At 36.0% G+C, this 25265-nt stretch overlaps 1 protein-coding gene across 1 annotated transcript in view; it reads right to left on the reverse strand.

Annotated features, from left to right (window-relative positions):
- The window catches only part of Naaladl2 (N-acetylated alpha-linked acidic dipeptidase like 2), a 686844-nt gene that overhangs the window by 213921 nt on the left and 447658 nt on the right, over positions 1-25265 (reverse strand). The window contains exon 10 of the mRNA XM_029538072.1: positions 13921-14067. Coding sequence (XP_029393932.1) covers positions 13921-14067 — 147 coding nt within the window. The remainder of the gene's footprint in view (positions 1-13920; positions 14068-25265) is intronic.

Genomic DNA, 25265 nt, shown 5'->3' on the forward strand with positions numbered 1-25265 from the left:
AATTCTAGCCCAAGCCTTAGTACTGTTCTCGGGCGCACACCCCTCCTCGGGTGGGGAAAGGCGCTGGATGCCGGGGGACAACTCCCAGGCGAACACCCCTCCTCGGGCGGGGACAGGTGCCGGACGACCGGGTGGGTTGGCCTTTTTGATTGATTATTGGGAAGGTTGAGATTACTACGGTTAGTACCAATGTCGGTCAGTAGTTCTAGGTGCTTGAACAAAGCTTGTTAAGCAAGTCAATTACATTCCCTTCATTGTTTATGCTTCAGTTACAGATTCCATGTTCCCTGCCTGCTTTAGTCCCTTCTGTGATGGACTTCGTCCATCAGTGATGGACTATGAACTCAACAAAGATGTAAACACTTCCCCTACCAAAGTTACTTTCTTGTAGCTCTATCACAGCAAAAGACACTAAGACAGCACTCATGAGGCTTTGCTTCTGAGACTTCATATGTATAACAAAACCGTTGCATGTTCAAACGCATCGAATACAATGACCTAAACTTGTTCCTTAACTATATATTATTGTCATACTTTAAATGATGTCTAGCTCATTAAAAATATATAAGACAGTGTCAATGTATATAGTTTTGCATTGTATATTTTTGGAATAATGAGAGGAAAATAATATATACAAAACATTTATATATGTATATTTATGCATATTATATTTATACTGATAGATGTTTAAAATATACTTTTGATACACTGTTATATTTTCAAATGCAGATTCTATGTATGACTTACATGAGTACATCTTTCATAAATTAGAAGTGTCTCAAAATAGGAAGGGATATGAAATTTATAATCCTCAGATAAGGTTCATGAATAGATAAAATAAAGCAATTATATACAGATTTAAAGATGAGGAAAGATCTTCAACATATAGATATAGTTTTTCTTTCTTTCTTTTTTTTTTCTTTTTTTCTACTTCAATATTCACACTTAAAGCACACTTTCTGGATAGGGAAAACTGGGTCAGAATGATTTCGAGGTTAAAACTACTGAGATGAGACTGAAGAAATCAAAATGCTTAAACACACTTTGTTCTCTTTCAGTGGAATTCTCTCTATTCATTTAAAATCACAGAGACAGATGCACCATGAAAGAAGACCAAAGACAACTGCCTTTCTCATGAGACTTACATGGAGGCACGAACTTCCAGGGGGAGGCTTCAGAGCTCTCTATGAAGCAAGCAGCTTTGACTTTTATCTGATGTTTTTGAACACTTACGAGATTTCATAAATGTGACTTCCTTTGTAGTTTTTACAAAAACATTTGCTTATCAGGGTAAAAATGCACAAAATTGTAAGTTTCTGTAAAATAGACTTGGAAGATCTACATGTAGTTAAAGATATAGATGAAGTCTGGTTTAGGCCAGCCTGGTCTATAGATCAAGTTTGTGGATAGCTGAGTCTAAACTGAGAAACCTTGTCAAAAATGAGAAAAGAAATGGAGACAGAAAGGCAGAGAGATTAAAAGCAAAGCAGACAAACAACTACAGTAACACTGTAAAGCCGTGGTACTTAGGAGCATGAACAAGTTGAGTAAGTCAAGTTGTGGTCATGGTCATCACAGCTGTTAAGTTCCAGATACAGATTCCCCTCTGTAGTGTCTTACTGGCAAGCAAATGGCTTTTAAATTTTTCGTTGTTTGAAATTTATATAAAATGGTTTCCCAAATGTTTTTACTTCTAAAACACTTATTTCCTGAAAATGTGCCATTAACACAAGAATTCAACAAGATGAGCAGGTCCATTTCCACCTCCAAAGAAATTAGCTCCAAAATGAAATTAGGAAACATGCAAGATATGACCACATCATCTAATGCTGTGAGATTCATGTGTATGCAGTCTGTCTGACCAGCAGAGCAAGCATTATATCTTCATTTTCAAAATTAGAAACCAGATTTGAAGATTTTTAACATGTTTTCTGCTTTCTTTTCTTGGGTTTCAAAATATTGATTCTCCCCACCACCCCCACTTTAGCTGTTCTCTTTTTTTGCCTCCATTATTCTGTTCTTATCTGTTTTCCCGTTGAACATATATAATGGGCTTTTATATGTATAAGGAAGTCTAAGACCTACAAGTGAATGAAAACATGATATTTGTCCTTCTATGTCTAAATTACTTGATTTAATGTGATGGTCTTCAGTTGTATACATGTTCTAACAATGTAATTATTTTCTTTATTGTGAACAAAATTACACTGCATATAAGATATGAATCATCATCTATCCATGTGCATATATTTGCTTATATAACTCTTATCTATCTAGGCAGCCACAATCACATTTCCTATATTTATTCATTTGCTGATGGAATTCTGGGCTGACTCATTCATTCAATGATCAGGACAAGTGCAGAAAATAATTAATGTAGAGTTTTCTAGGGTCATGTTGCCTTGAGTCCTTCAGCAATGATAGGGACGAGTGGAGAAGATTGTGAATGCAGCGTTTTCTAGGGACAAATTGCATTGAGTCCTTCAGGTACATAAACACAACTAAAATGGCAGAGCCATGTCTGGTTCTACATTGGGGTTTGCTCATTTTAAAATCTTCCCTAATGTTTGAGAGCATCTCCCAGAATATCTACACTCACCAACAGGGTTTATGGGCTCTATTTTTCCCACATTTTCAGCAGCATTTTCTACTTTCTTAAAGAGAGTTCATTTCATTTTTACTTCCTTTCTTTGAAAGAATTCTATCAAATTTTTGGACATATTTACCAATAGTAATTTTGAAGATCTGTTGAATAGAACTGCTCTCTTCATTTCTTGTTTCATGTGAAAATGCTACTGATTCTCATTTGTTGATTTTGCATTCAGTTATTTCGTTGAAGATGTTTGCCAGTTCTGATAGTCCTTAGGTCTATATTGTAGAGGATAATATTATTTATCATCAACAAAGATTTAACATCTCCTTTAAGTATTTAAATCAGTTATCTGAAATGTACACTTGTAGAGCTTAGAATTAAATCATAAATTTTATGCCACAATAGGACATAGAATTCAAGAAAATGCTAATATCTATCCATACCATAATGAAGATTATGACTTCATATTACCAATTTATAGTGTTCTTTACCTTTGAAAATGGTCAATCTAACTCATTACCAACTTTTTTCTAAGCATAACTAGGAAAATATGAATTAAGCATCATAGTATCATGATGGTGTATGGAGATAATGTGAGATGAAAAATATTTAAGAAATAGTACAAGTGGCCATGTGCTGGTGACATATTTCTTTTAGTCTGTAACTTTGAATTCAAAGGCAGGCAGATTACTGACTTTGAGGTCTGATCAGTGTAGTAACTTCTAGGATAGCCAGACAATCCCTGTCTCAAAAACAAACAGAGAAAGAAAGAAAGAGGGAGAGAGAGAGAGAGAGAGAGAGAGAGAGAGAGAGAGAGAGAGAGAGAGAGAAGGAAGAAGGAGGAGGAGGAGGAGGGATGCAGGGAAGAAAGGAGTGGAACCAAGAAGGTAAAAAAAAAGAAAATATACAAAGAAATAAAAATGAAACAAGCAAAGAAAGAAAGAGTGTAAGTGTATGTGATTGATACAGGCCAGATATCTTGTGACTGAATGCTAAGTTAGAGCTTGGTTTTACCTTGGAATTAATAGGTGACCTTGATTAAGTTATTTAAATCCTCTGTGCTAGGTTGTCTCAATATTAAAGAAAGCAGGGAACCCACCAATTTCTTCAGAGATCAGCTTAAGTACAAAAAAATAAATTTGACCACATGTGTAAAGGGGTTAGAAGACAATGATATCTGGTAAAATGTCATAATTAGTTTTTAAGAAGTATAGTTTTCCTCATTATCTTGACTCTATTACTGAATAGAGTATCCACTTAGCCAAAAATATGAGCCATTTCTTTATTAGTTAATTAATGAGAAAGCTCTATCAAGTAACAGAAAAATGAACATATAAATACTACATTTGAAAAGCTCTGAGTGTATACTTAACAGTCAGTGTTTTGATGTTATATTTTTTTAAAATGGGGCTTTTAGCGACACACGTGAAAACAACTTAGAATGCATTTAATTGTGATTAATTTTCTACAATTTTAGAATTGCTTCTTTCCATATTACCTTTTGCTGGTAGTATGTCACCTTTTATAATGACATTAGTAGAGACCTCTCAAGTAAGTTTCCCATACTCATGTTTTGCAAGTTTAAGCCAACAATATATTAAGAATAAACTGGTTATGTAGCATGGACATCAGGCAAGCATACCCCTGAACTGGAGTGAACACAGGGATGCCAAACCTCAGACAGCATCTCACATGCATGTTGCTATGATAAAATATCTGAGAAAATGAACTCCTGGAGTAAACTGTAGAGGGCAAAAGTGCCCTGTGCATACAGACAAGCACTGGAGAAACCAGGAATGCTAAACATACAGCTTATCTCTTCAATGGAATTAGGTGCTCAGCTGCTCTGCCTGGAATGCCAAGGATGATGGAGTTTTATAACCTGGTGGTCCTTTACTATCTGAGAAGACATGCTTTTGCCTATCTCCCAGAATTTACTTATCTATTACAGTATCTTTTCTTATCCCTTAAAATCTTGAGCATTACACTTAGACCACAAAACATATCCCTACGAGCGATGCCACTTGTGCTTTAAAACAGCCTAAGAGAAATCTATTTTATCTTCGGTTCAGGACCATCCTGACTCTCACAGGCATTATAATGACCTCACTAATTCTCTCTAGACCCTTGTCTACAGCATTATTTCTAACTGAACAAGAAACTATTTTAAGGATGAAGCCATATACTTTGCTAAGAACTTCAATATAAACATATCTTAAGCTTTGTTATATGCTTGGGGTGGTTAATTGTTATCAGAATTCTTTTTGAAACACTGTGCTGTTCTTAATTATGGCTAAAGTTAAATGATCTGGGCCAGATTCTACAAGTCTTGGTCCAGTACCAGCTAGAATGACAAATGGCTGTGGCGCTTCATTCTGACATCATTCTGATCATTATTTCTCTACCTGCATAAAGCAGGAGAATCACCACAAAAAAAAAAATTGGTTAAGTTTAGCTCATAATTCACGGTAATGTCATAATAGGATGTCATAGTGAAAGGAATATGAGATAGTTAGTCATGTCATATCAACAATTAAGACACAGAAATCACTGAATGCTCCATTTAGTCCATTCAGAAACCCCCATCCCATGAGCATATACAGAGACTCATGTGCTAGGTGATACCCATCAACCTCATAATTACCACTAACCATAACAACGAGTGTTCCTGATCTGTGAGCCCTGGTCATTGTGCTTTGAAGGAATCAAAACTGTCAGTTAACACTTCTTTAAGAAATCTTTTATCATATTTAGTTTACTTGAATGTATCTATTTTCTAAGTTCCAATCTTTGTTACTATTGGAGGGAAGAAATCTTAGATTTTATATATATTGAACTTCTAGCATACTACTAATTTTATAAACACTGCATAAAATTGCTAACTACAGAATGCATACATTTAAATTGAAATATGTCTAAACAAATAATATGAAACTTGCCATGTACTCTGAAGTTGAATATTGGCAAGCCATTATGTATCCTACCATTAAACCCACTTTAATATTGTTCTAAAATTTCATTATGTGCCCTTATGCCCTAATAATACAGCTTATCATTATACAGATCAACTACCCTAAACAGCACTGGAGTTAAAATATAGTGCCTATAATATATATTTTGATCTGATTATGACAGCCATCCAGAATAAATGTTCATATTTTGAATTCCAAAAAATGGCAAGCATATGGGAAAATTGTCCTCCTTGCAGCCATCTGGAAATAGTAACCAATTTGAAGCATGATTTTGAATCATCCATTTGGGTCTTAAGAGTTTCTCCATTCTTTGTTTTTTTTCTCCCAATATCTGTCTCATATTTCAATTTCTTGTGTTTACTCCTCAGGCTCTTGGAAGCGCACAGCAACTTTAATAGCACTCCCTGTGTGACAGCCATTTCATATATTGTGCAATCAAAGCTTCCCCAGCCTGCTCTGTAACTGTTGATTTGTTGATTGGGGTTTAACCTTCTCTTCCAAAGAAATGTCTCTACGAGGCAGAATGCTTCATAGAGCATCAGTATATGACAGTGTTTTATTTTCTACTTCGTGTTTTCTTGTCAGATGAGCAGGATGATAATGCCCAGAGATGACCAGAAAAGACATGCATAACACTGAAGTGTAGCTCATATCCTCCAGTGAGGTAAAGCTGAACACTTATTGTGTATCATACAATACAAAGTCGGCCAGCTTAGTCAAGTCACCTTTCCCACACTAGGGTTCTTCCAGGCTGGAGAATTTCAGGTCTCCCTACAATGTGAGTGGTTTCAAGATGACATGCTTACTTTTTCAATTTTTGCACTTTAATCAGAAGCTTGAGGAAGTTCATTAATAGTTACTTAAATTACACACAGAAATTAACATCTAGAGAGCTAACGTTTTTGAGTTATAAAGGTGAAACTAAAAAAATTATATTTTATTGAGAATGAGTATTAGTTCTAAATTTATATGTATCTGTACCAAGACAACATACTACAAAGGAATAAATGCAAGAATTGATGGTGTAGTACTGTTTTCTATTAAATAATATTGGAAGCATTTATAAAAATGTAAGACAATGCCATTCTTTTCAATATCATGGTTTTTGTCTTTAAACATATGTGTTTTTATTTTTGTGTGTTTGTACAGGTTTTGTACAGGACTGCACATGTTAATGAATGTACACATGGGCTGTGTGCTTATATAGACATGTGTACAGGACTGCATGCATTCATGCATGTGTACATGGAATGTGTGCCTATAAAGACATATATGTACAGGACTGCATGTGTTCCTGCATGTGTACATGGAATGTGTGCCTACACAGACATGTGTACAGGACTGCATACATTCATGCATGTGTACATGGGATGTGTACTTGTATAGTCTTGTACATGTAACACACATAAGGGAGCACAGGGTTACATTATATGTTATCCCTCACATGTAATTTACCTTATTTTGAGACAAAAATCTCTCATGGAGACTTGGGGATTCACTGGATTAACTAAGGCTCGCTATTTAGTGAGCTCCTAGGGTATTGCTCTCTCTGTCTTCCCAGAGCCATGATTATAAATGGGGACCACCCTACTCAGATTTTTCCTGGGCTATGGAACATCGCACCTAGGTCTAATGTTTGCTAGCCAGCAATGGACCTAAGAACTAACTAGTTCTCCAGTACTTAATTAAATTCAAAAGAGTTCAGTTATTTCCAGTAATTCATATTATAGTTATTTTTTAATAATAATTATTCAACACTTACATTAAAATGAATATATATTGAATCAATGTTAACTAAAATATAGTGTTAGTGTTGTATTATTTACAAAAGCAAAAGTTATAATAAAAAAGGATCCTTAGTGTCTGTATATATTTAGTGGGTACGGTTGGAAACTCTTCTCTTAGTGAAAGAATTCTAATGGGAAAATAACAATACCATCTACTTTGGCATGATATTATTAATAGTTTTCCTAAAATAAATTATAGTTATGGATAATTTATGTGTGTTGGAAGGTTAAACAGGATTTCTCTGGGTGGTCTTGACTGATCTGGAACTCATTCTGTAGACTAAGTTGGCCTCAAAATCACAGATCTGCCTGCCTTTGCCTTCAAAATGTTAGGATTAAAGGCATGTGCTATTACCACCTCGCTGATTATGGTTAGTGACTTAAATAATATTAAAGACAGTTTTTTTTTCTTGTTTCCAATGAGAACATATTTTTATGTCCCACATTGAAACTCCATAAAATATTTACTAGTTAGGATGAGATTTCTTCTGTCAGATATTGTAAAGTATCAGTATGGAGAAAGAAATGAAAAATTTAATGATCTGGAATTTTGTACTGACCTTTGAATGGCAATCATTTGTTAACTTAGCAATGATATGGCTGTGTTCAAAATAGAAAATATAGTGGAAGAATGATTCCTAATTTATACAAAACAGTTCCTTCAGCTGTTCCCCTAACTCTTCTGTTGGAATTCCCTTGCTTAGTCCTGGTTGACTGAGTGTCTGCATCTTAGTCAGGTGATGGCAGAGCCTCTCAGAGGACAGCCACACAAAGTTCCTGTCTATAAGCTCATCTTGACATCAGCAAGAGTGTCAGGGTTTGGTGTCTGTGGATGGAATATATTCCATGGTGGGACAGTCTCTGGATGGCATTTCCTTCATTCTCTGCTCTATATTTGTCCCTGCATTTCCTTTAGACAGGGACAATTCTGGGTTAAAGATTTTGAGATAGGTGGGTGGCCTTATCCCTCCACTCTATCCCTCTACTAGTGGTGGTCTCTTCCAGTTCCATTTCCACACTGTTGAGTATTTTGACTAATGTCATCAAATGTGCATTGGGTCCTGGGAACCTCTCACATCCAGGCATCTGGGATTTTCAATTCCTGTATGAAGAATTATAGTATCAACTAAAAGGATTCCTCAAAACTACCAGAGTCTAAACCAACAACTAGAGTACACATGGCCCTGTCCGTGGCTCCCAATACATATGTAGTAGAGGACTGCTTCATCTGGCATTAGTGGGAGTGGGGCACTTGGTCATTGTGGGGTGGTGGATTTGTGGAGAAGAGGCTAGGAAGGAGGAATCACAGATGAAATGTAAATAAATAAAACAATTAATAAAAAATTAAAAAGGATGAAAAACATTTTTTCTGATCAAAATCAAGCAAAAACTATGCTAATTGATATCATCCTTTAAATATGCATGACTTTTGCTACTGCTTTTTGGGCTATACTCAGAAATTTATTTCTCATCTTTGCCCCATAAATTTTCCTCATTGTTAAAGTTCATACAGGCACATATGTATATAGTTTTTTTTTTGTATTTTGATTTAAGAGTAACATTGGTAATAAAATCATTTAGCTTTTAAAGAAAATTAATGTATCTCACAGTGCCTTTGACACTTAGATTTCTATCTGCATTTTATTAAATGATGTTGAAACAATTATATGTCTCTCAATGTTAAGCTTTTATTTAATTATTATATAAAGGTTAATTCCTGAATTATAGTGGTAGATTGGTCTTCAAATGACATGTTTCAAATAAGAGTGCAAGAACTATATGGTTAAATGACAGGAGGAACTAGAGCTTAAATTTGTGCTATAAAATTTGATGAGCATAAATGATCATATGATACACTATGAATGGTAGGTCCTCTGACATGCTTTGCAAAGAATAAATATACTGATCTAGAACCAAAATTATGTCAAACAGGTGGGAAGCAACAGAAGCAATGTGACTTGGACCATCATTTGTCATAAATACTACACCCTTAATTGGAGAGCATCTGTCTTTTCATTTCCTCATGGCTGTCTCAACTTTCTATTTAAACTGCAGAACACCCCCTAACAGGTGCAAGAGTGTTTATGAATTTAAAACCTTGTTTAAATGAAGCTGAAAACCAGACATGTTTCAATTAACAGGGCAATATCTTATAAGAAGAAATCATACTGCCATTCGGCAAATTGGTTTATCCTGTCCATCTGAGCTTTTGTTATTGGAAAGTTAAAGATGCAAAGGAAAGGCAAAGAAGAATGGTGCTTTAAGCAATTTCAGGTGATATATTTGAATTCACAGAAACTATGGAGAAGAGTTTTAGCTGAGTATATGGATAATGTAAAGAATTGACATACATATTTTAAACTGTTGAATTTCATTTAGAAGAAAACTAATAACATCCTACATATGTAACAAATTACACCTTTCCAATAGCTTAGATTTCTACAGTTCAAATTTTCACATGGTTTAATTCATGAAGTTAAATGTGAAGAGGGTTCACGTACCAATGGTCTTGCTTTTCACCAGTTCAGTCAACTATACTCAACTTTGGTCCAAAAATACTAAGTGGGTATTTTAAGAAATAAACAATACATTTTAAGTTGTGTGATGCTCTTAAAGCAAGATGAAATCAGAGAGTATTGTATTCTATCCTGCCCAGTGGATCCATGTTTCCTTGTGTTTTAGTCCCTGAGTATGAGATTGCCCTCCCTGCTACTGCAGTACATGTATCCATGTAATACTCTTTTATGATAAGCAGTCCCCAATGGCAAATGTAGCTATGACAGAATGTTTATGTAGAACATTGTTACAATTATTCTATTTTATTGTTCATCATTATTGATCTTTATCTGTGTTTGCTTAAGAACTTATCTTTATTATAGGTTTATACACTTAGGGAATCAGTGTATACAGTGCACGTAAACAATTTCTGTGGTCAAGAAGGTCCTGAAGCACATTCTAGGAGGGATCTGGGATAATAGATTCATAATCTCTTTACTACATGGATGAATATGTTGATATAAATCATAGAATTTGCATTATATTTGAGATAAAATCTTCAAAACACAGTCATATTCACATTACTTAATACATGGAGTTTTAAAACTGTAAACTATTACAGAATTATATATTTTAGTTTTTTTCTCAAAAATACTTCAGGGATAATGAGTTCAGTTCTGATAGGGGGATAATATGGTAATGGAAATGACACAAGTGCTTAACAATATGTGACTGTCCATGTTAATTATATGATTCCCAAGTTTGGAATAATTGGGCATTGAAGAAAATATTAATCAGTGTACATTTGACAACAGCCTGGAAGACTGTCATAAATAGTATAGAAAGATGAAGATCAATTCTGAGACAATTGTTTCCATAGAGAAGGAGAATCCAGGTGCTGCCAGAAATGTGTTATTTTTCAATAAAGGTCAGAACAAACAAAACATACTGATGAACCGAATCCCTGTGCTTCCTCGGTGTGCTAGTAGAAAACATGTGTTTAGAATCAACCAGATATGAGGTTGCTTTCCCTTTGGGCTATTCTGTAATTTGTGACCTTGTTACAGATACTTCACTTTAAATTCCATTTCATCCTTATTATGAACTGGGTTAACTTATTCTCAGTAATTTATAATTATTTTAGATATGCTATACAAAACAACACTGTAAATTCTTACTAAATTGTAACATTGGTTCCTCCTGCATCACTGTGTCCTAATACTGAACAGAAAGATCATAAGTGAAGGAAGATTCTTTTTCTTCTCACAGATTTAGAGGGATTGCAATCTATAAAATCAGGGAAGTTACCAAACAGTTCATGGTGGTGGCAATATACTGTATTAGGTCTTTACATTGCAGCAGGACAAAAAACCAAGAGGGGTTAGAAACAGTACCACCCTGTTCCCAATGTCCCTATCAATCCAGATTTCCTGAAGACTATGCAGCCTTCATATTAATGTCACAGCTGACTGTGACAAACTGTGAATAACATGAGCCTGTGGGGGAAACTGTAAATTCAAATGATAATATGGAAGGTACTATCTTGTGTCAGTTTGCTTTTTTCTTCTCTTTTAGATGCAGGTATAGAGGGACATAGGCACATAGAACTTGAAAACTGATAGATCCTTAGAAACAGGGATTTTGTATCCCAGCCCTCAGGGATACTTCTTTAATGACTACATGTGAAAATTATAGTTTGGAAGCCAAGAAAATTTGTGACAAGGCTCTAATTTCCTTCACTATTTTACTAATTGGTATAATAAAATATTTTAATATCCTTTATGAAGCTTTCGATATTTACAATTCCCCTTAATAGCTGTATACAAACATTTATGATAGATTAACACAGAAAGTAAAGGTTAATATTTGTTTTTTTGGAGAGTTCAACACAAAATTATCTCATGATAAGCAATATTGTTTTGCAAGGGACAAATCTATTTTTAAAAGTTCTTCCCATTACATCGACATGAACAAGGTCATTTATCATTAAAGCACGGGGGACTTTCTACCAATTACTTTTGTAGAAACAAATTTAATATAAAATTATTTGTGAGGTTAGAGTTAGGTATTCTTGAAATATAATTTGAAAAACAGTTTGGCTGCTTCTGAGTAAGGCAATTCTATAAATGATGTGGGCTTCAGAAGTTCCCAGTATGCGAACATCCCCTGAGCATTTCATTACAACCACTTTAAATTTGCTTCCTCTCATCAACTTTACCACATTCTCCTCAACTTGACAGTCCTCAAAGTTTACCTTTTTCACCTTAAAAATGAACATCTCTTGCCTCACACACTGATGTGTGGTTCAATGTTATTTGGAAATATGCCACTAATCTGTGGACCCTACATTCTGACAAGTAATTCTGATAACAGCAATGTTTGCTGGATGGTGGGATCTTAGCATGATCCCAGTATTAACTAAGCCCTGCTCATGCACAATCTCAATCTACACCATATTTTATAAAGCGTATTCTATAGCAAATAAAAACAATTTATTTAAAAATAACTCCAAGACATTGCATAATTTGTTTGTAAGTGTCTGTCTTAGGACTTTCCTCAAATTCCACAGGTTTGCTAGAATGCTCTAATTCATGGCTCAAAACTTAAAATAAATAACATGCACACAAGAGCATTTAACTTGATAGTATGGCAAGAACTAGGAGTGGTAGCATTGAAAGATGATGAGAGAAATTCAAGAGTGTTGAACAGAGTAGTAGGATTGAAAGATGATGAGAGAAATTCAAGAGTGTTGAACAGGAAATTTTATGTTATTTCTTAATATATTGATTTATTATCATGCATATATTGAGTTTGGGCAATATAGCATCAATACATCTGCATTTTTAAAAATATGGTAAATGAAAGCCACAATGATGGCTAATAGATGAAACCCTTCCAACATAATGCAATAACCTGTGCTCAAGTCCCAGGTTATACTGTAAAAGAAGGAAATACATTCTTGAAATCTCTTCCCCAATTTCTACATGCCTGCTCTGACATGTACACCCCAACCCCATATTTGTACAAATAACAATAGCAACACAATTAGGTTTCAAATGTGCTTATAAAGATAATTGGTGAAAATGTTAGTTCAAACAAGTAAATCTAAAGTGCAAACCCTATATTACCAAATAATTAATTTCCCCCAATATGATTTCCCTGGAGTTTGTGTGCATCATAAATTTAAGTGGATAATGATCACTATCTACAGGGAAGTAAGTGTGTCGAACAGAAAGCTCTGGTTATACACACACACACACACACACACACACACANATATATATATATATATATATATATATATATATATATATATGTATGTATGTATATATAAACACTGCCACAATCTAATAGAATTTTGGATTTGCATAGCTTGAGGTAGGAACCCACAAAATAATGCAAATACTCCTTTCTGGACATGTCCAATGCTGAAGGACCAAAGTACACTTCCCTCTACTTCTAGTCATTATGGGATCAATGTAATACATTTCTAAAGCAGAGTACCCTAGAACCTCTTACAGACACATGAACTTTGTGTTCAAAAAGGTTTAGATTTGCCTGAAAGCAGTTTACTATGACAGAATTCTGAGAAATATTGAAGAGCTCAGGTCTATAACACAGAGGACCTAAGTTAATGAAAGTGAATCACGCTTTCATGTTCTAATTTGTGGACAAGGTTTTCAGGCAGACAAACTCTTGATAAACTTTGAAGAGCTTCATCCATAAGATTCACATATCACAGAGCACATGAACTTCTGCATGTGCCTTGTGTTTTTTGGAACACTGAAGACTACAATTGTGTTTTGATGTTAATCTAATGAATGACGTTTCTTCTTGTGAAGCGTTCTGGGAAAATGTAACAGTATGACTCTTTCTAAAATGAACTGAACATTCTTTCAAAGGCCAGCTTTTCACACCGGCTTACCAAGCCTCTGAATAAGATGACTTCACAGTGAAGCCACTCCCAACAGTGACCTATTTGGTATGAAAGATGAATACAAAGTTATGCTAAAATGAAATCTGAACATCTGCTACATTGTGGTGAGCACTTTACATGTGTAGGAACAATTACCTCTAATGTTTTGATGTCCTCATAAGCAAACTGCACAGTTGGAACTCCAAGATGGTTGATGAAATAATCAGCATCACCCTGTATCTGCACCGAGCTGACATTGGCTCCTAGGCACTGAGCTCTCCGCTTGCAGTTGAACTTAATTTTCTGAAAAACATAATTTAAATAATATTAACATAAAGTCATACTTGCCAGATGATTTATACATCAGTGTCACTCAAAATGTGAGCCAAGGACCAGAGAATCATTCAGTATCAGTGCGATTACATGTTTAAAATGCACATGGTTAGGCTGGAGGACCATGTACTGACAGGACCATTTGAAGGTAGATTCAGGAATCACTTCCTAGGTTTTTGTGTATGATTCTGAAGCTAGCAGCAGTATAGCATTAAGGCAAATGAAGGTGATGCCTATCCCTACGCACTGGACACACACACACACACACACACACACACAGAGTTGAAATTTGAAATCACTACTGTGTCCATAATAAAAATTTTAACAATAATTTGTCAGACTGTTGACATTCATTTTTCAGGTAAACAAGCAAATGTGTTGTGGATTGAACCACTTAACTCCTTAATTAGCAGCTATTGAACAGTTTCTCTCTTGCAGCTTGAAATGCTTTAAGCAAAATGTCTATAAGTCAACCTGTCAGCTGTACTAGCTTTATGCCAACACCTGTAATGTCAAAAGCACCAAGGATGCCTCCAGACAACTATGCCAAAGATGAAAGCTGATTGTCATGGCTCTCCAAAGCATAGCCTCAGCTAGGAGTCTCAGAGAGCATCTGTAGCTGATTTTTCAGTCACAAACTTCCAAACACCACTTCTACCTTGACCAGAGGAATAGAAGTTTCCCTAGTGCAAGAACGACTATGACTGGCATTAAAATGAGAAACAGCGATTGGTTCAAAATACAAGCCTTAGTGACTGTGATTGGCAAAAATTGGTAATGGTGTAATTGGACCAGGCAAGTACTCATGATTGGTCCAAATTCAATGAACAAGGATTGTTGGGTTTGGTCCAAACACCACCAGTAACCATCATTTGGGTAGGATGTAGATATGAGACACACTCTTCTGAGCTGTGTCTCTCCTAAGTTACTTAGGCCCATTTGTTTCTCAGTACTAGTTTTTTCTTGACTACTTTTAATAATATGAGCTGAGACAAAATAGTTAATAAAAATGCATCAGAAACAGCATGGCACATAGCAGAGGTGGAGACTGGCCATCATGATGGCTGTTGGCAAGCTGAAATGGCGTTTGTCTCAGCTTGCTAGAGGGAGTGGGTGGGTTGGGGAGCAGGACAGGGGCAGGGAGTTTATAGGGGACTTTTGGAGAGGAAACTAGGAAAGGGGATAGCATTTGAAATGTAAATGAAGAAAATATCTAATAATATTTTTTTAAAAAAGATGTTGCAGTCATGCTGACCAGAGACCTGATCCCATGGGGTCTCATACTGCTGAGAACCCATGGACCTGGTGACATTGTGGTTCAAAGCTTCACGATACGCAAGTTCCTATACTGTACCATGCTTCCAAGCATCATGCTTTGGCTTCAAAATCAGAACATTGGCAGACTATTGTTTGATTATTGAAAATTCAGCTGGAGATACCGTATTGCCACCAAAAATCTGACCCCATCAAATTGTTATGCCTATGTGGTCTGACCACACCTTTGCCTAGGTCTTAAGTGCCTACCACATCTTACCACAGAGGATGAGACTCTCAATCCTGACTCTTTACAGTACACTGGAAAACTAGATTTCCCTCTCTAGCTCCTTACCATCTTTGTCAATTCTCTTCTATTTCTTCCTCTATTTCAGCTTTGCTTTTTCTCTTCCTCTCTACCCAGTGACTCTGAATGTATTCAGATTGCTAGGTTATTTCTTTTTACAATTTAATAGCAGCTAAAGGGAAAATGTGGGCTGTCTCCAGTGGCAATGTCCCTGGAGTGTCTCCATCTGCAATGTGGGTAGAACTGTTATTTTTTTCAAGGAATAGATGAGTGTAGATAGCAGGTAGTAGCTACTTGCAATCATGAAATGGATCATATTGTAATTAATATATATATATATATATATATATATATATATATATATATATATATATATCCTGTATTACCCTGGCTGTCCTGGAATTCACTTTGTAGACCAGGCTGGCCTCGAACTCAGAAATCTGCCTGCCTCTATCTCCCAAGTGCTGGGATTAAAGGCATGCACCATCATGCCCGGCTCTTTTTACTGTATTTTTAGCAGCATTTTACTTTTTCATGATGTTAAAAATATATTTATCTTCATAATTTACTGAATTTTTTACTTACTTTTTCAGTATTATATCATCTTCATTTAATTTTTTGGCTATTAGTTTTACTTAATCTCATTATTTTTAATTTCATAATTTAATGAATTTTTTACTTATTTTTCAGTATTATATCGTCAATTTAATTTTTTGCTATTAATTTTATTTAATCTCATTATTTTTAATATCCATGACTTTTGTTTATATTTTGGAATGCATTATTTTCCAAGCTTTATCATTACTATAAAATATTTTTGCTATTTGTTTTCTCTACCTTGGATTTTTTTTCCAAAATTGGTCTTTCCCATTACCCTCCTTAACATTATTTTTGAATTCTCTTCATTTTCCTTTAATTTATATAAAATTTTATGACTTCCATCTTCCTTTTCTCTGTTTCCTTAATTTTTTCACTATTTCTACCTTTATACATAATTCATATATACATATATAATATACAGCTGAAAAATAATTTCATAGCTCAACACTGATATATATCTAGTTATTTTCTATTTTATAACCATTAAAGATAAATTAGTGAAGCTTACTTGATCTAATTTCAAATGTGTCTGTATTTTATGTTTCACTACTGTTGATATTATGGTAGTTTGTTTTATATTTTCTGAATGGCATAAAAGACAAAACCCTTAAAAAGCTGATTGCTCTATAAAATCATCTACAAATAAAATCAGAGCAGATGCTCAAACCAACTTATTATAATCTTACCATAGAAAAGAAAAAGAAACATAAAAATGCAAGGTGGAAAGAGCTACAAGAAGGCAGCTGCCACCAGGTCCCATAGGGACTCCCAGGCTCCAGAGACCTATGGAGGGTTCACAAAGAGACAAGGCAGTGGAGGATGAATGAGAACTGGAAAAGCATAAAGTATCTCTGAAATAACTGAACCAGTGGGTCTTATGAGAAGATGCTTTTCAAAGTGACTTCATGGAATTCAATAAGTAGGGTGGAATAGGCAGTATATATGGCAAAGAATAGCAAACACAATGATACAGCGGTGCTTATAGGTTTAGGAAATCAGCTGCGACAGCAGAAAAAGGAGCATGTTGTTACTGAACAGGGCCACTGGGATAGATGGATCACCACTGCCACCATCACACTGTGGGAACAGAGATTAGGGCCACTGAATTGACTGTCATGCCTAGGGTCCCACTAGGGCAGATAGTGCCAAATGCTGGGTTATATGGTGAGACCTAGAGCTTATGGTGGTCTGCCTTTGGAAGCGTAACCCAACTGCATGATAACCCTGATTCTGGGCAAAAGCAGGTTATCTGAGATAATTTTTAGTGATATTCCAGTATTTATGGTGCTTCAGAAACTTTGAAAGAAAGGACTAATTGGAATAAGTATTTGCAAGTAAAAGAGTTTGGGCAAAAGAATTATTCTGTGACCCCATGTGGATTCCAAGACCACTTTAATAAACAAATTGCAATAGAGAGATGGGAAAGATGGCGAAATATAGTGGAACCTGTGGCAGTGCGAAAGGGGGACTATGGAAGTGGTCATGAAGGTATGGGGTCATGGTTACAGTAAACAAAGAGATGCTTCATTCTGACTCCAGATGTGCTACCCAACTGCACAGTCATCCCTGCTCTGAGAAACAAGAAATTCAAGGTGAGAAATGGTTCATTTTTTGGATTATGTTTCCTCAAAAGACGGCCACGGTCTGTTGTGCCACAAAGGGACAGGCTGATGCCCATGGGATGTGCTGTCAGTAGAAACCATGTTAATATTTGTGATCTGTGCTACTGATGAGACCATGTTCATGGCCATGATCTGAGCAGCAGAAGCTATGTTGATAACCATGATGATAACCAGGATCCAGGTAAGAAACACTTCTGCAGTGGTATGGATGACTACAGGCCCATAACCGAGAAGGGAAGACATTGAAAATCTTGTGACAAACCTTCCATCCTCAGAAACAATACAAAGAGAAGACTATTAAAGAGGATATTTAAACTCTGGTTCTATACCACTAATAGTTTCTGGTGGGAGTGGGGTGAGGAAGGACTGAGTTGTGTTTAAGAGGATGAAGAGGATAGCCACTGGGGAGTTTAACCTTGTATCAATGAGTATATGGGCAAGACAAATTGGATTTGGTAGGTTTGAGGGAGGGTGGTACAAGGCTGTGAGGTGAACCTGGGAGGAATGGAAAGCAAGAATGATTTTGGTGCATTGTAGGAAATTCCCCCCAAATTAATAAAGATATTATATTGGGATCAATCAATAACGAAACAAGGTAATATGACTTCTGCAAATGTCAATGACTCCTCAACTCAGAGCTCAAAGGTAACAGTGCAGGTAAAATGATTGGTGAATTTTCAAAGGGTACACTATTAAAAATGATCAAAGACTTCAAAGAGGATGCAAACAAGGAAATGAATTCAAGTCAGGACATGAAGAGGGAATGTTGGCACGACAGGAAAATCTCAGAAAGGTAGGTGAATTAATGAGGAGCATACATTAAAAAAGACAACAGCATGAACAATTTGGAAGTATGCAAATGGAATTTACGGAGAGAAAAGGAATTCTTGGAAATGAAAAATAATTCAAGCAATAAATATAATCCTAGGGGAAAATATCATTAATTACCCTTCATCAAACAGAAAAAAAGATAGAAATGTAAACAAAAGTTAAGAACATAGAACATTAAAGGCAGGCAGTGGTGGCACACACCTTTAAACGCAGAAATTGGGAGGTAGAGATAGGCAGATTACTGAGTTCAAGGTCTGCATGGTCTACAGAGCGATTTCCAGGACAGCCAGGGCTACACAGAAAAACCCTATATTGAAAAACAAAACAAAACAAAACAAACAAAAATCAAAACAGCAAAAAACATTCAAAATGTATTAGAGAAAAGAAATGATGAGCTGTTGGTACTGCATCCTCATGGAGAGCTTTCCCAGTGTGGTTGAAGCCTGAATGTGATCTCCAGTACCACATAAACTGGGTGTGGTGGTAAATGGAATTCCACACCTGAGTTGTGGAGGGAGGATGATCAGAAGTCAAGACTATTCTATTCCATGCACAGAGTCTAAATGTAGCCTACCTTATAAGAAAATATCTGGAAAAAAGGCATAGCCAATTGTGATATGTATAATCTCGAAGATATGGGCACAGGGAAAAAATTCCAAAAAATACGTCAATGGCTTGTGCTATAAAATCAAAAATTGACAAATGGGACCTCATAAAATTGCAAAGCTTCTGTAGGACAAAAGGAACTGTCAACAAGACAAAAAGGTCACGAAGAGATTGGGAAAGGAATTTTTACCAATCCTAAATCTAATAGAGGACTAATATCCAATAAATACAAAAAGCTCAAGAAACTGAACTCCAGAAATTCAAATAACCCCATTTAAAAATGGGGTACAGAGCTAAACAAAGAATTCTCAACTGAGGAATACCAAAGGGCTGAGAAAAACATGAAAAAATCATGAGGGAAATGCAAATCAAAACAACCTTGAGATTCCATCTCACACCAGTCAGAATGGCTAGGATCAAAAATTCAGGTGACAGCATATGCTGGCAAGGATGTGGAGAAAGAGAAACACTCCTCCATTGCTGGTGGGATTGCAAGTTTGTACAACCACTTTGGAAATCAGTCTGACAGTTCCTCAGAAAATTAGACATAGTACTACCGGCAGATCCAGCAATACCTCTCCTGGGCATATACCCAGAAGATGTTCCAGCTGGTAATAAGGACACCTGTTCCACTATGTTCATAGCAGCCTTATTTATAATAGCTGGAAGCTGGAAAGAACCCAGATGACCCTCAATAGAGTAATGGATATAGAAAATGTTGTAGATTTACACAATGGAGTACTACTCAGCTATTAAAAACAATGAATTTATGAAATTCTTGGGCAAATGGATGTATCTGGAGGATATCATCCTTAGTGAGGTGACCCAATCACAAAAGAAGTCACTAGATATTCACTCACTGAAGTGGATATTAGTCCAGAAACTTAGAATACCCAAGATACAATTTGCAAAACACAAGAAAACCAAGAAGAAGGAACAACAACTTGTGTGGATACTTCATTCCTCCTTAGGATAGGGTACAAAATACCCATGAAAGGAGTTACAGAGACAAAGTTTGGAGCTAAGATGAATGGATGGACTATNNAGAGACTACCCCACCCGGGAATCCATCCCATCATCAGCCACCAAACCCAGACAGTATTGCACATGCAAGCAAGATTTTGCTGAAGGGACCCTGATATAGTGGNCTCTTGTGAGGCTATGCCAGTGCCTGGCAAACACAGAATTGGATGCTCACAGTCAGCTATTGAATGGAACACATGGCCCCCAATGGAGGAGCTAGAGAAAGTACCCAAGGAGCTGAATGGTTCTGCAACCCTATAGGTGGAACAACAATATGAACTAACCAGGATCCCCAGAGCTCTTGTCTCTAGCAGCATATATAGCAGAAAATGGCCTATTCGGCCATCATTGGGAATAGAGGCCCCTTGGTCTTGCAAACTATATATGCCCCAGTACAAGGGAATGCCAGGGCCAAGAAGTGAAAGTTGGTGGGCAGAGGAGCAGGAGTGGGGGGAGGGTATAGGGAACTTTCTGGATAGCATTTGAAATGTAAATAAAGAAAATATCTAATTAAAAAAAAAGAAGTCATGGGGTGATATCAGAAACATAGGTAAAACATAATAGCATAGAGAATCTAGTCAATGAAATAATTCCATGATATTTTCCAAACCCAGAAGAGTATTGCATATCTAAAACACAGGACACTTTTAGAATCATATCTGGATATGGCCACCTTTCCATGACATATACACTGAAATGTCAAAAATACAAACACATAAACACTGCTAAAAGTTGTAAAGAAGAAGCTCTGAATTGCCTATACAGGTAAGCATTTCAGAATAATATAGACCTCTTATCAAGTAACCTTCAAATCAAGAACATATGAATGATATATTTCAAATCCTGTAAGTAAATAAATGCCAAACCAGTTTGCTATATCCAGATGAGCTGTCTCTTAAACGTGACAGAAAAAATATTTCAATACAAATAAAAACTGAGACACTTCATGGATACCAACCTAGCAATACAGAATAAAATGTGACAGTGACAGACATGAGGAGCACAGGACAGAGAACATATCATGCCAGTAACAGATGAACAAAGAAGCCCTGGGAACGAACTCATTAGGAAAAACAGTGGACCATCTAACCCTGATATCGATAGTGGAGAAAGTAACGTAATTTTTGAACCAATTAGAAAACAACTATCAAAATTGTATGGATAATTAAGCATCACATAACAATGACCTTGAAGGTAAACCTACTTAGTCTACCAATAAACAACCAGCCATCTATTGTCTAAAAGAAGAGAGAAAACTTCAGTATAGTGAAGACATCCAGAGGCTGATAGTTAGGTTATAGAAAAGATTATATTGAGTATATGGAGACAGACAGTGAGGTGGCTATTAGGTATTCTGATACCAGATAGCTAAAATTAGTCATAAATAAAAGCACTACATATGACTAGGGTGAAAAATTAGTTAAGAAACAAACTATTCCAACACCAGTGTGATGAGATGGCTCAGCAGGATAGAGAACCTATTCCCAAGTCTGGTGATAGGATGTAATCTATAGAATCTACCTGGAAGGAGGAGAGCACAGACTCCCTCAAGTTGTATTCTGAATCCCATATATGAGTTATGTCAGGTTTACACCCACGTGTGTAAATACACATGGACACACACAAATAGAAAAAAACTGCAAATACTCTTTTTAGAAGATGTAACAAATTTACATATGTACATACTGTGTTATCTTAGAACATATTCCAGTGAAATCCATGAAGTCATTTAGAATACTGTGAAAACTTATATTCAAAGATATTAGAATTATCTGGAAGAAACAGATATATTCATAGATACACATGACCTTCCAAAATTGTACCAATAAGATACAACCAACTACCAAATCCATGCAATGGAAATAGATTGAAATAACAAGAACTCATGTCTCCCCACACACATAGAGAAGGACAAAGACTAGACATTTTTTTAAAAAGACCTAATACCAATATTCTGCAACTCAATCTACGAAATAGAAAGAAAAAAAAAAAAAAACCATTATCAGCCTCATTTGATGAAATTTTCACAGCCCTAAAAGCAAAACCTGATAAAAAAAAAACACACACACACACACACACAAACACAAATTTCAATAAAGCATAACAAATCAATGATATACAACATGACCATATTGCAACTTAGAGAACTTGCAAGGCTAATTTAACATATACAAACAAATAAATGGAAAATCACACAAAAATGGATTTAAGGACATAAATCACATGATGTACTTAGTCGATGCAGAAAACTCCTTTGATACAATTCTTTATCTCAATTCAAGACATACAGTTTTATTCATTATAATCACCACTAAAAGCAGGATAATGGCAATGTAACCTAGAATGCTTTTTTTGCCATGATATATCTTTAAAAATAATTTTAAATATTACCAGTTAAAAGACACTGGTCATGTTAGTACACCCATAATTTCAACTCTTATTTATCTTAGAAAGCAATGAATTATTTTAGGTTTTCCACTGTAGTGATAGATATTTCAAACATAGTGTTTAACTATTAATCTAATTTTCTCAGGAGTTAACAGGAAAAATCTTTGCAACAAAATAAAATCTGTTCAAATAGAGACAGAACATGCGTGTTTATAAGTAACAACAAAGATTTAAGTTGTTGTGCAAATGTCTTGGCTGATGAAATTCTTTTGATCTAGATAGACAAGAGTGTTGTATCACAGAGCCTTCAGTGGCCACACCTTTCTCTTTACAAATAAAATTTCCTGAAAAGGGAGGTTATACTGTTATTCTGACCACATCCTTACTACGATTAGCCACTGAAGGTATATCACCTGATGTACTTGTTAAATATTTTCAAAGACATACTCCAAAGTAAAAAAATTAACACATGAAATACAAATCAACTACTTTATAATATTCTAAAAGTTCTCAGTACTTTTAGTGATCCAAATTTTAATATTTTTCTTTGAAAGTATTTTTATAAATGATGTTTTTTTTTTCTAGTTTGTATCAAAGGTAGGAATTTCAAATGCTATCCCAAAAGTCCCCTATACCCTCCCCCCAACCTGCTTCCCTACCCACTCTCTCCCACTTCTTGGCCCTGGCATTCTCCTCTATGGGGTATATAAACTTTGCAAGACCAAGGGGCCTCTCTTCCCAATGATGGCCGAATAGGCCACCTGCTGCGATATATGCAGCTAGAGACAGGAACTCTGGGAGTACTAGTTAGTTCATATTGTTGTTCCACCTACAGGGTTGCAGACCCCTTTAGCTCCTTGGGTAATCTCTGTAGCTCCTTCATTAAGGGCCTTGTGTTCCATCCTATAGATGACTCTGAGCATCCACTTCTGTATTTGCCAGGTACTGGCATAGCCTCACAACAGACAGCTATATCAGGGTTCTTTCCGCAAAATCTTGCTGGCATATGCAATAGTGTTTGCATTTGGTGGCTGATTATGGGATGGACCTCCTGGTGGGGCAGTCTATGGATGGTCCATCCTTTTGTCTTAGCTCTAAACTTTGTCTCTGCAACTCATTCCATGGGTATTTTATTCCTTATTTTAGGGAGGAATAAAGTATTCACATGTTGGTCTTCCTTCTTCTTGATTTTCTTGTGTTTTGGAAATTGTATCTTGGGTTTTCTAGGTTTCTGGGCTAATATCCACTTATCAGTGAGTGCATATCAAGTGACTTCTTTTGTGATTGGGTCACCTCATTAAGGATAATATCCTCCTATTTATCTAAGAATTTCATAAATTCATTGTTTTTAATAGCTGAGTAGTACTCCATTGTGTAAATGTACCACATTTTCTATATCCATTCCTCTGTTGAGGGATATCTGGGTTCTTTCTAACTTCTGGCTACTAAAAATAAGGCTGCTATGAACATAGTGGAGCATGTGTCCTTATTACCTGTAGAATCATCTTCTTGGTATATGCCCAGGAGAGGTATTGCTGGATCTGCCGGTAGAACTATGTTCAATTTTCTGAGGAACTGCCAGACTCATTTCCAGAGAGGTTGTAGCAGCTTGCAATCCCACCAACAATGGAGAAGTGTTCCTCTTTCTCCACATCCTCACCAGCATCTGCTGTCACCTGAAATTTTTATCTTAGCAATTCTGACTGGTGTGAGGGGGGAATCTCAGGGTTGTTTCGATTTGCATTTCCCTGATGATTAAGGATGTTGAACATTTATTCAGGTTTTTCTCAGCCCTTCGGTATTCCTCAGTTGAGAATTCTTTGTTTAGCTCTGTACCCCATTTTTAATGGGGTTATTTGAATTTCTGGAGTTCAGCTTCTTGAGCTCTTTGTATATATTGGATATTAATCCACAATCAGATTTAGGATTGGTAAAANTTCTTTCCCAATCTGTTTGTGGCCTTTTTGTCTTATTGTCAGTATCTTTTGCCCTACAGAAGCTTTGCAACTTTATGAGATCCCATTTGTCGATTCTTGATCTTACAGCCCAGGCCATTGTTGTTCTGTTTAGGAATTTTCCCCTGTGCCCATTAACTATTATTTTCTGAAAATTACATCTTTTTATCATCAGTCTTTCGTTGTTTAGGGAGACAAAATTGCTCTGAAATATGAAAAGTGTCAGGTGACTCATTTTCTTCATCTAAACAGTTTTATTTAGATACTCACTAACCTGTGCCATAGTCACTAACAATTCACTACTCATCACTGGAAACTATCATACATGACTGGAAACATAACTCAGTAGTGCTGGAATGACTACGCCATGCCCATAAGCATGTATGGACAACAACAGTAAGAAAAAGTGAGAGATAGAGAAAGAGAGATAGAGAGAGGGAGAGGGAGGGAGGGAAAGAAACAGAAATGAGGGGAGGGGAGTAAGACAGGACAGGGAAGAGAGTGAGGGGAGAAAGAGAGAGAGACAAAAAACAAGGAAGAGAGAGAGAGAGAGAGAGAGAGAGAGAGAGAGAGAGAGAGAGA

The sequence above is a fragment of the Mus pahari genome, chromosome 4 (assembly GCF_900095145.1).
Source record: "Mus pahari chromosome 4, PAHARI_EIJ_v1.1, whole genome shotgun sequence".
NCBI classification, from domain to species: domain Eukaryota; kingdom Metazoa; phylum Chordata; class Mammalia; order Rodentia; family Muridae; genus Mus; species Mus pahari.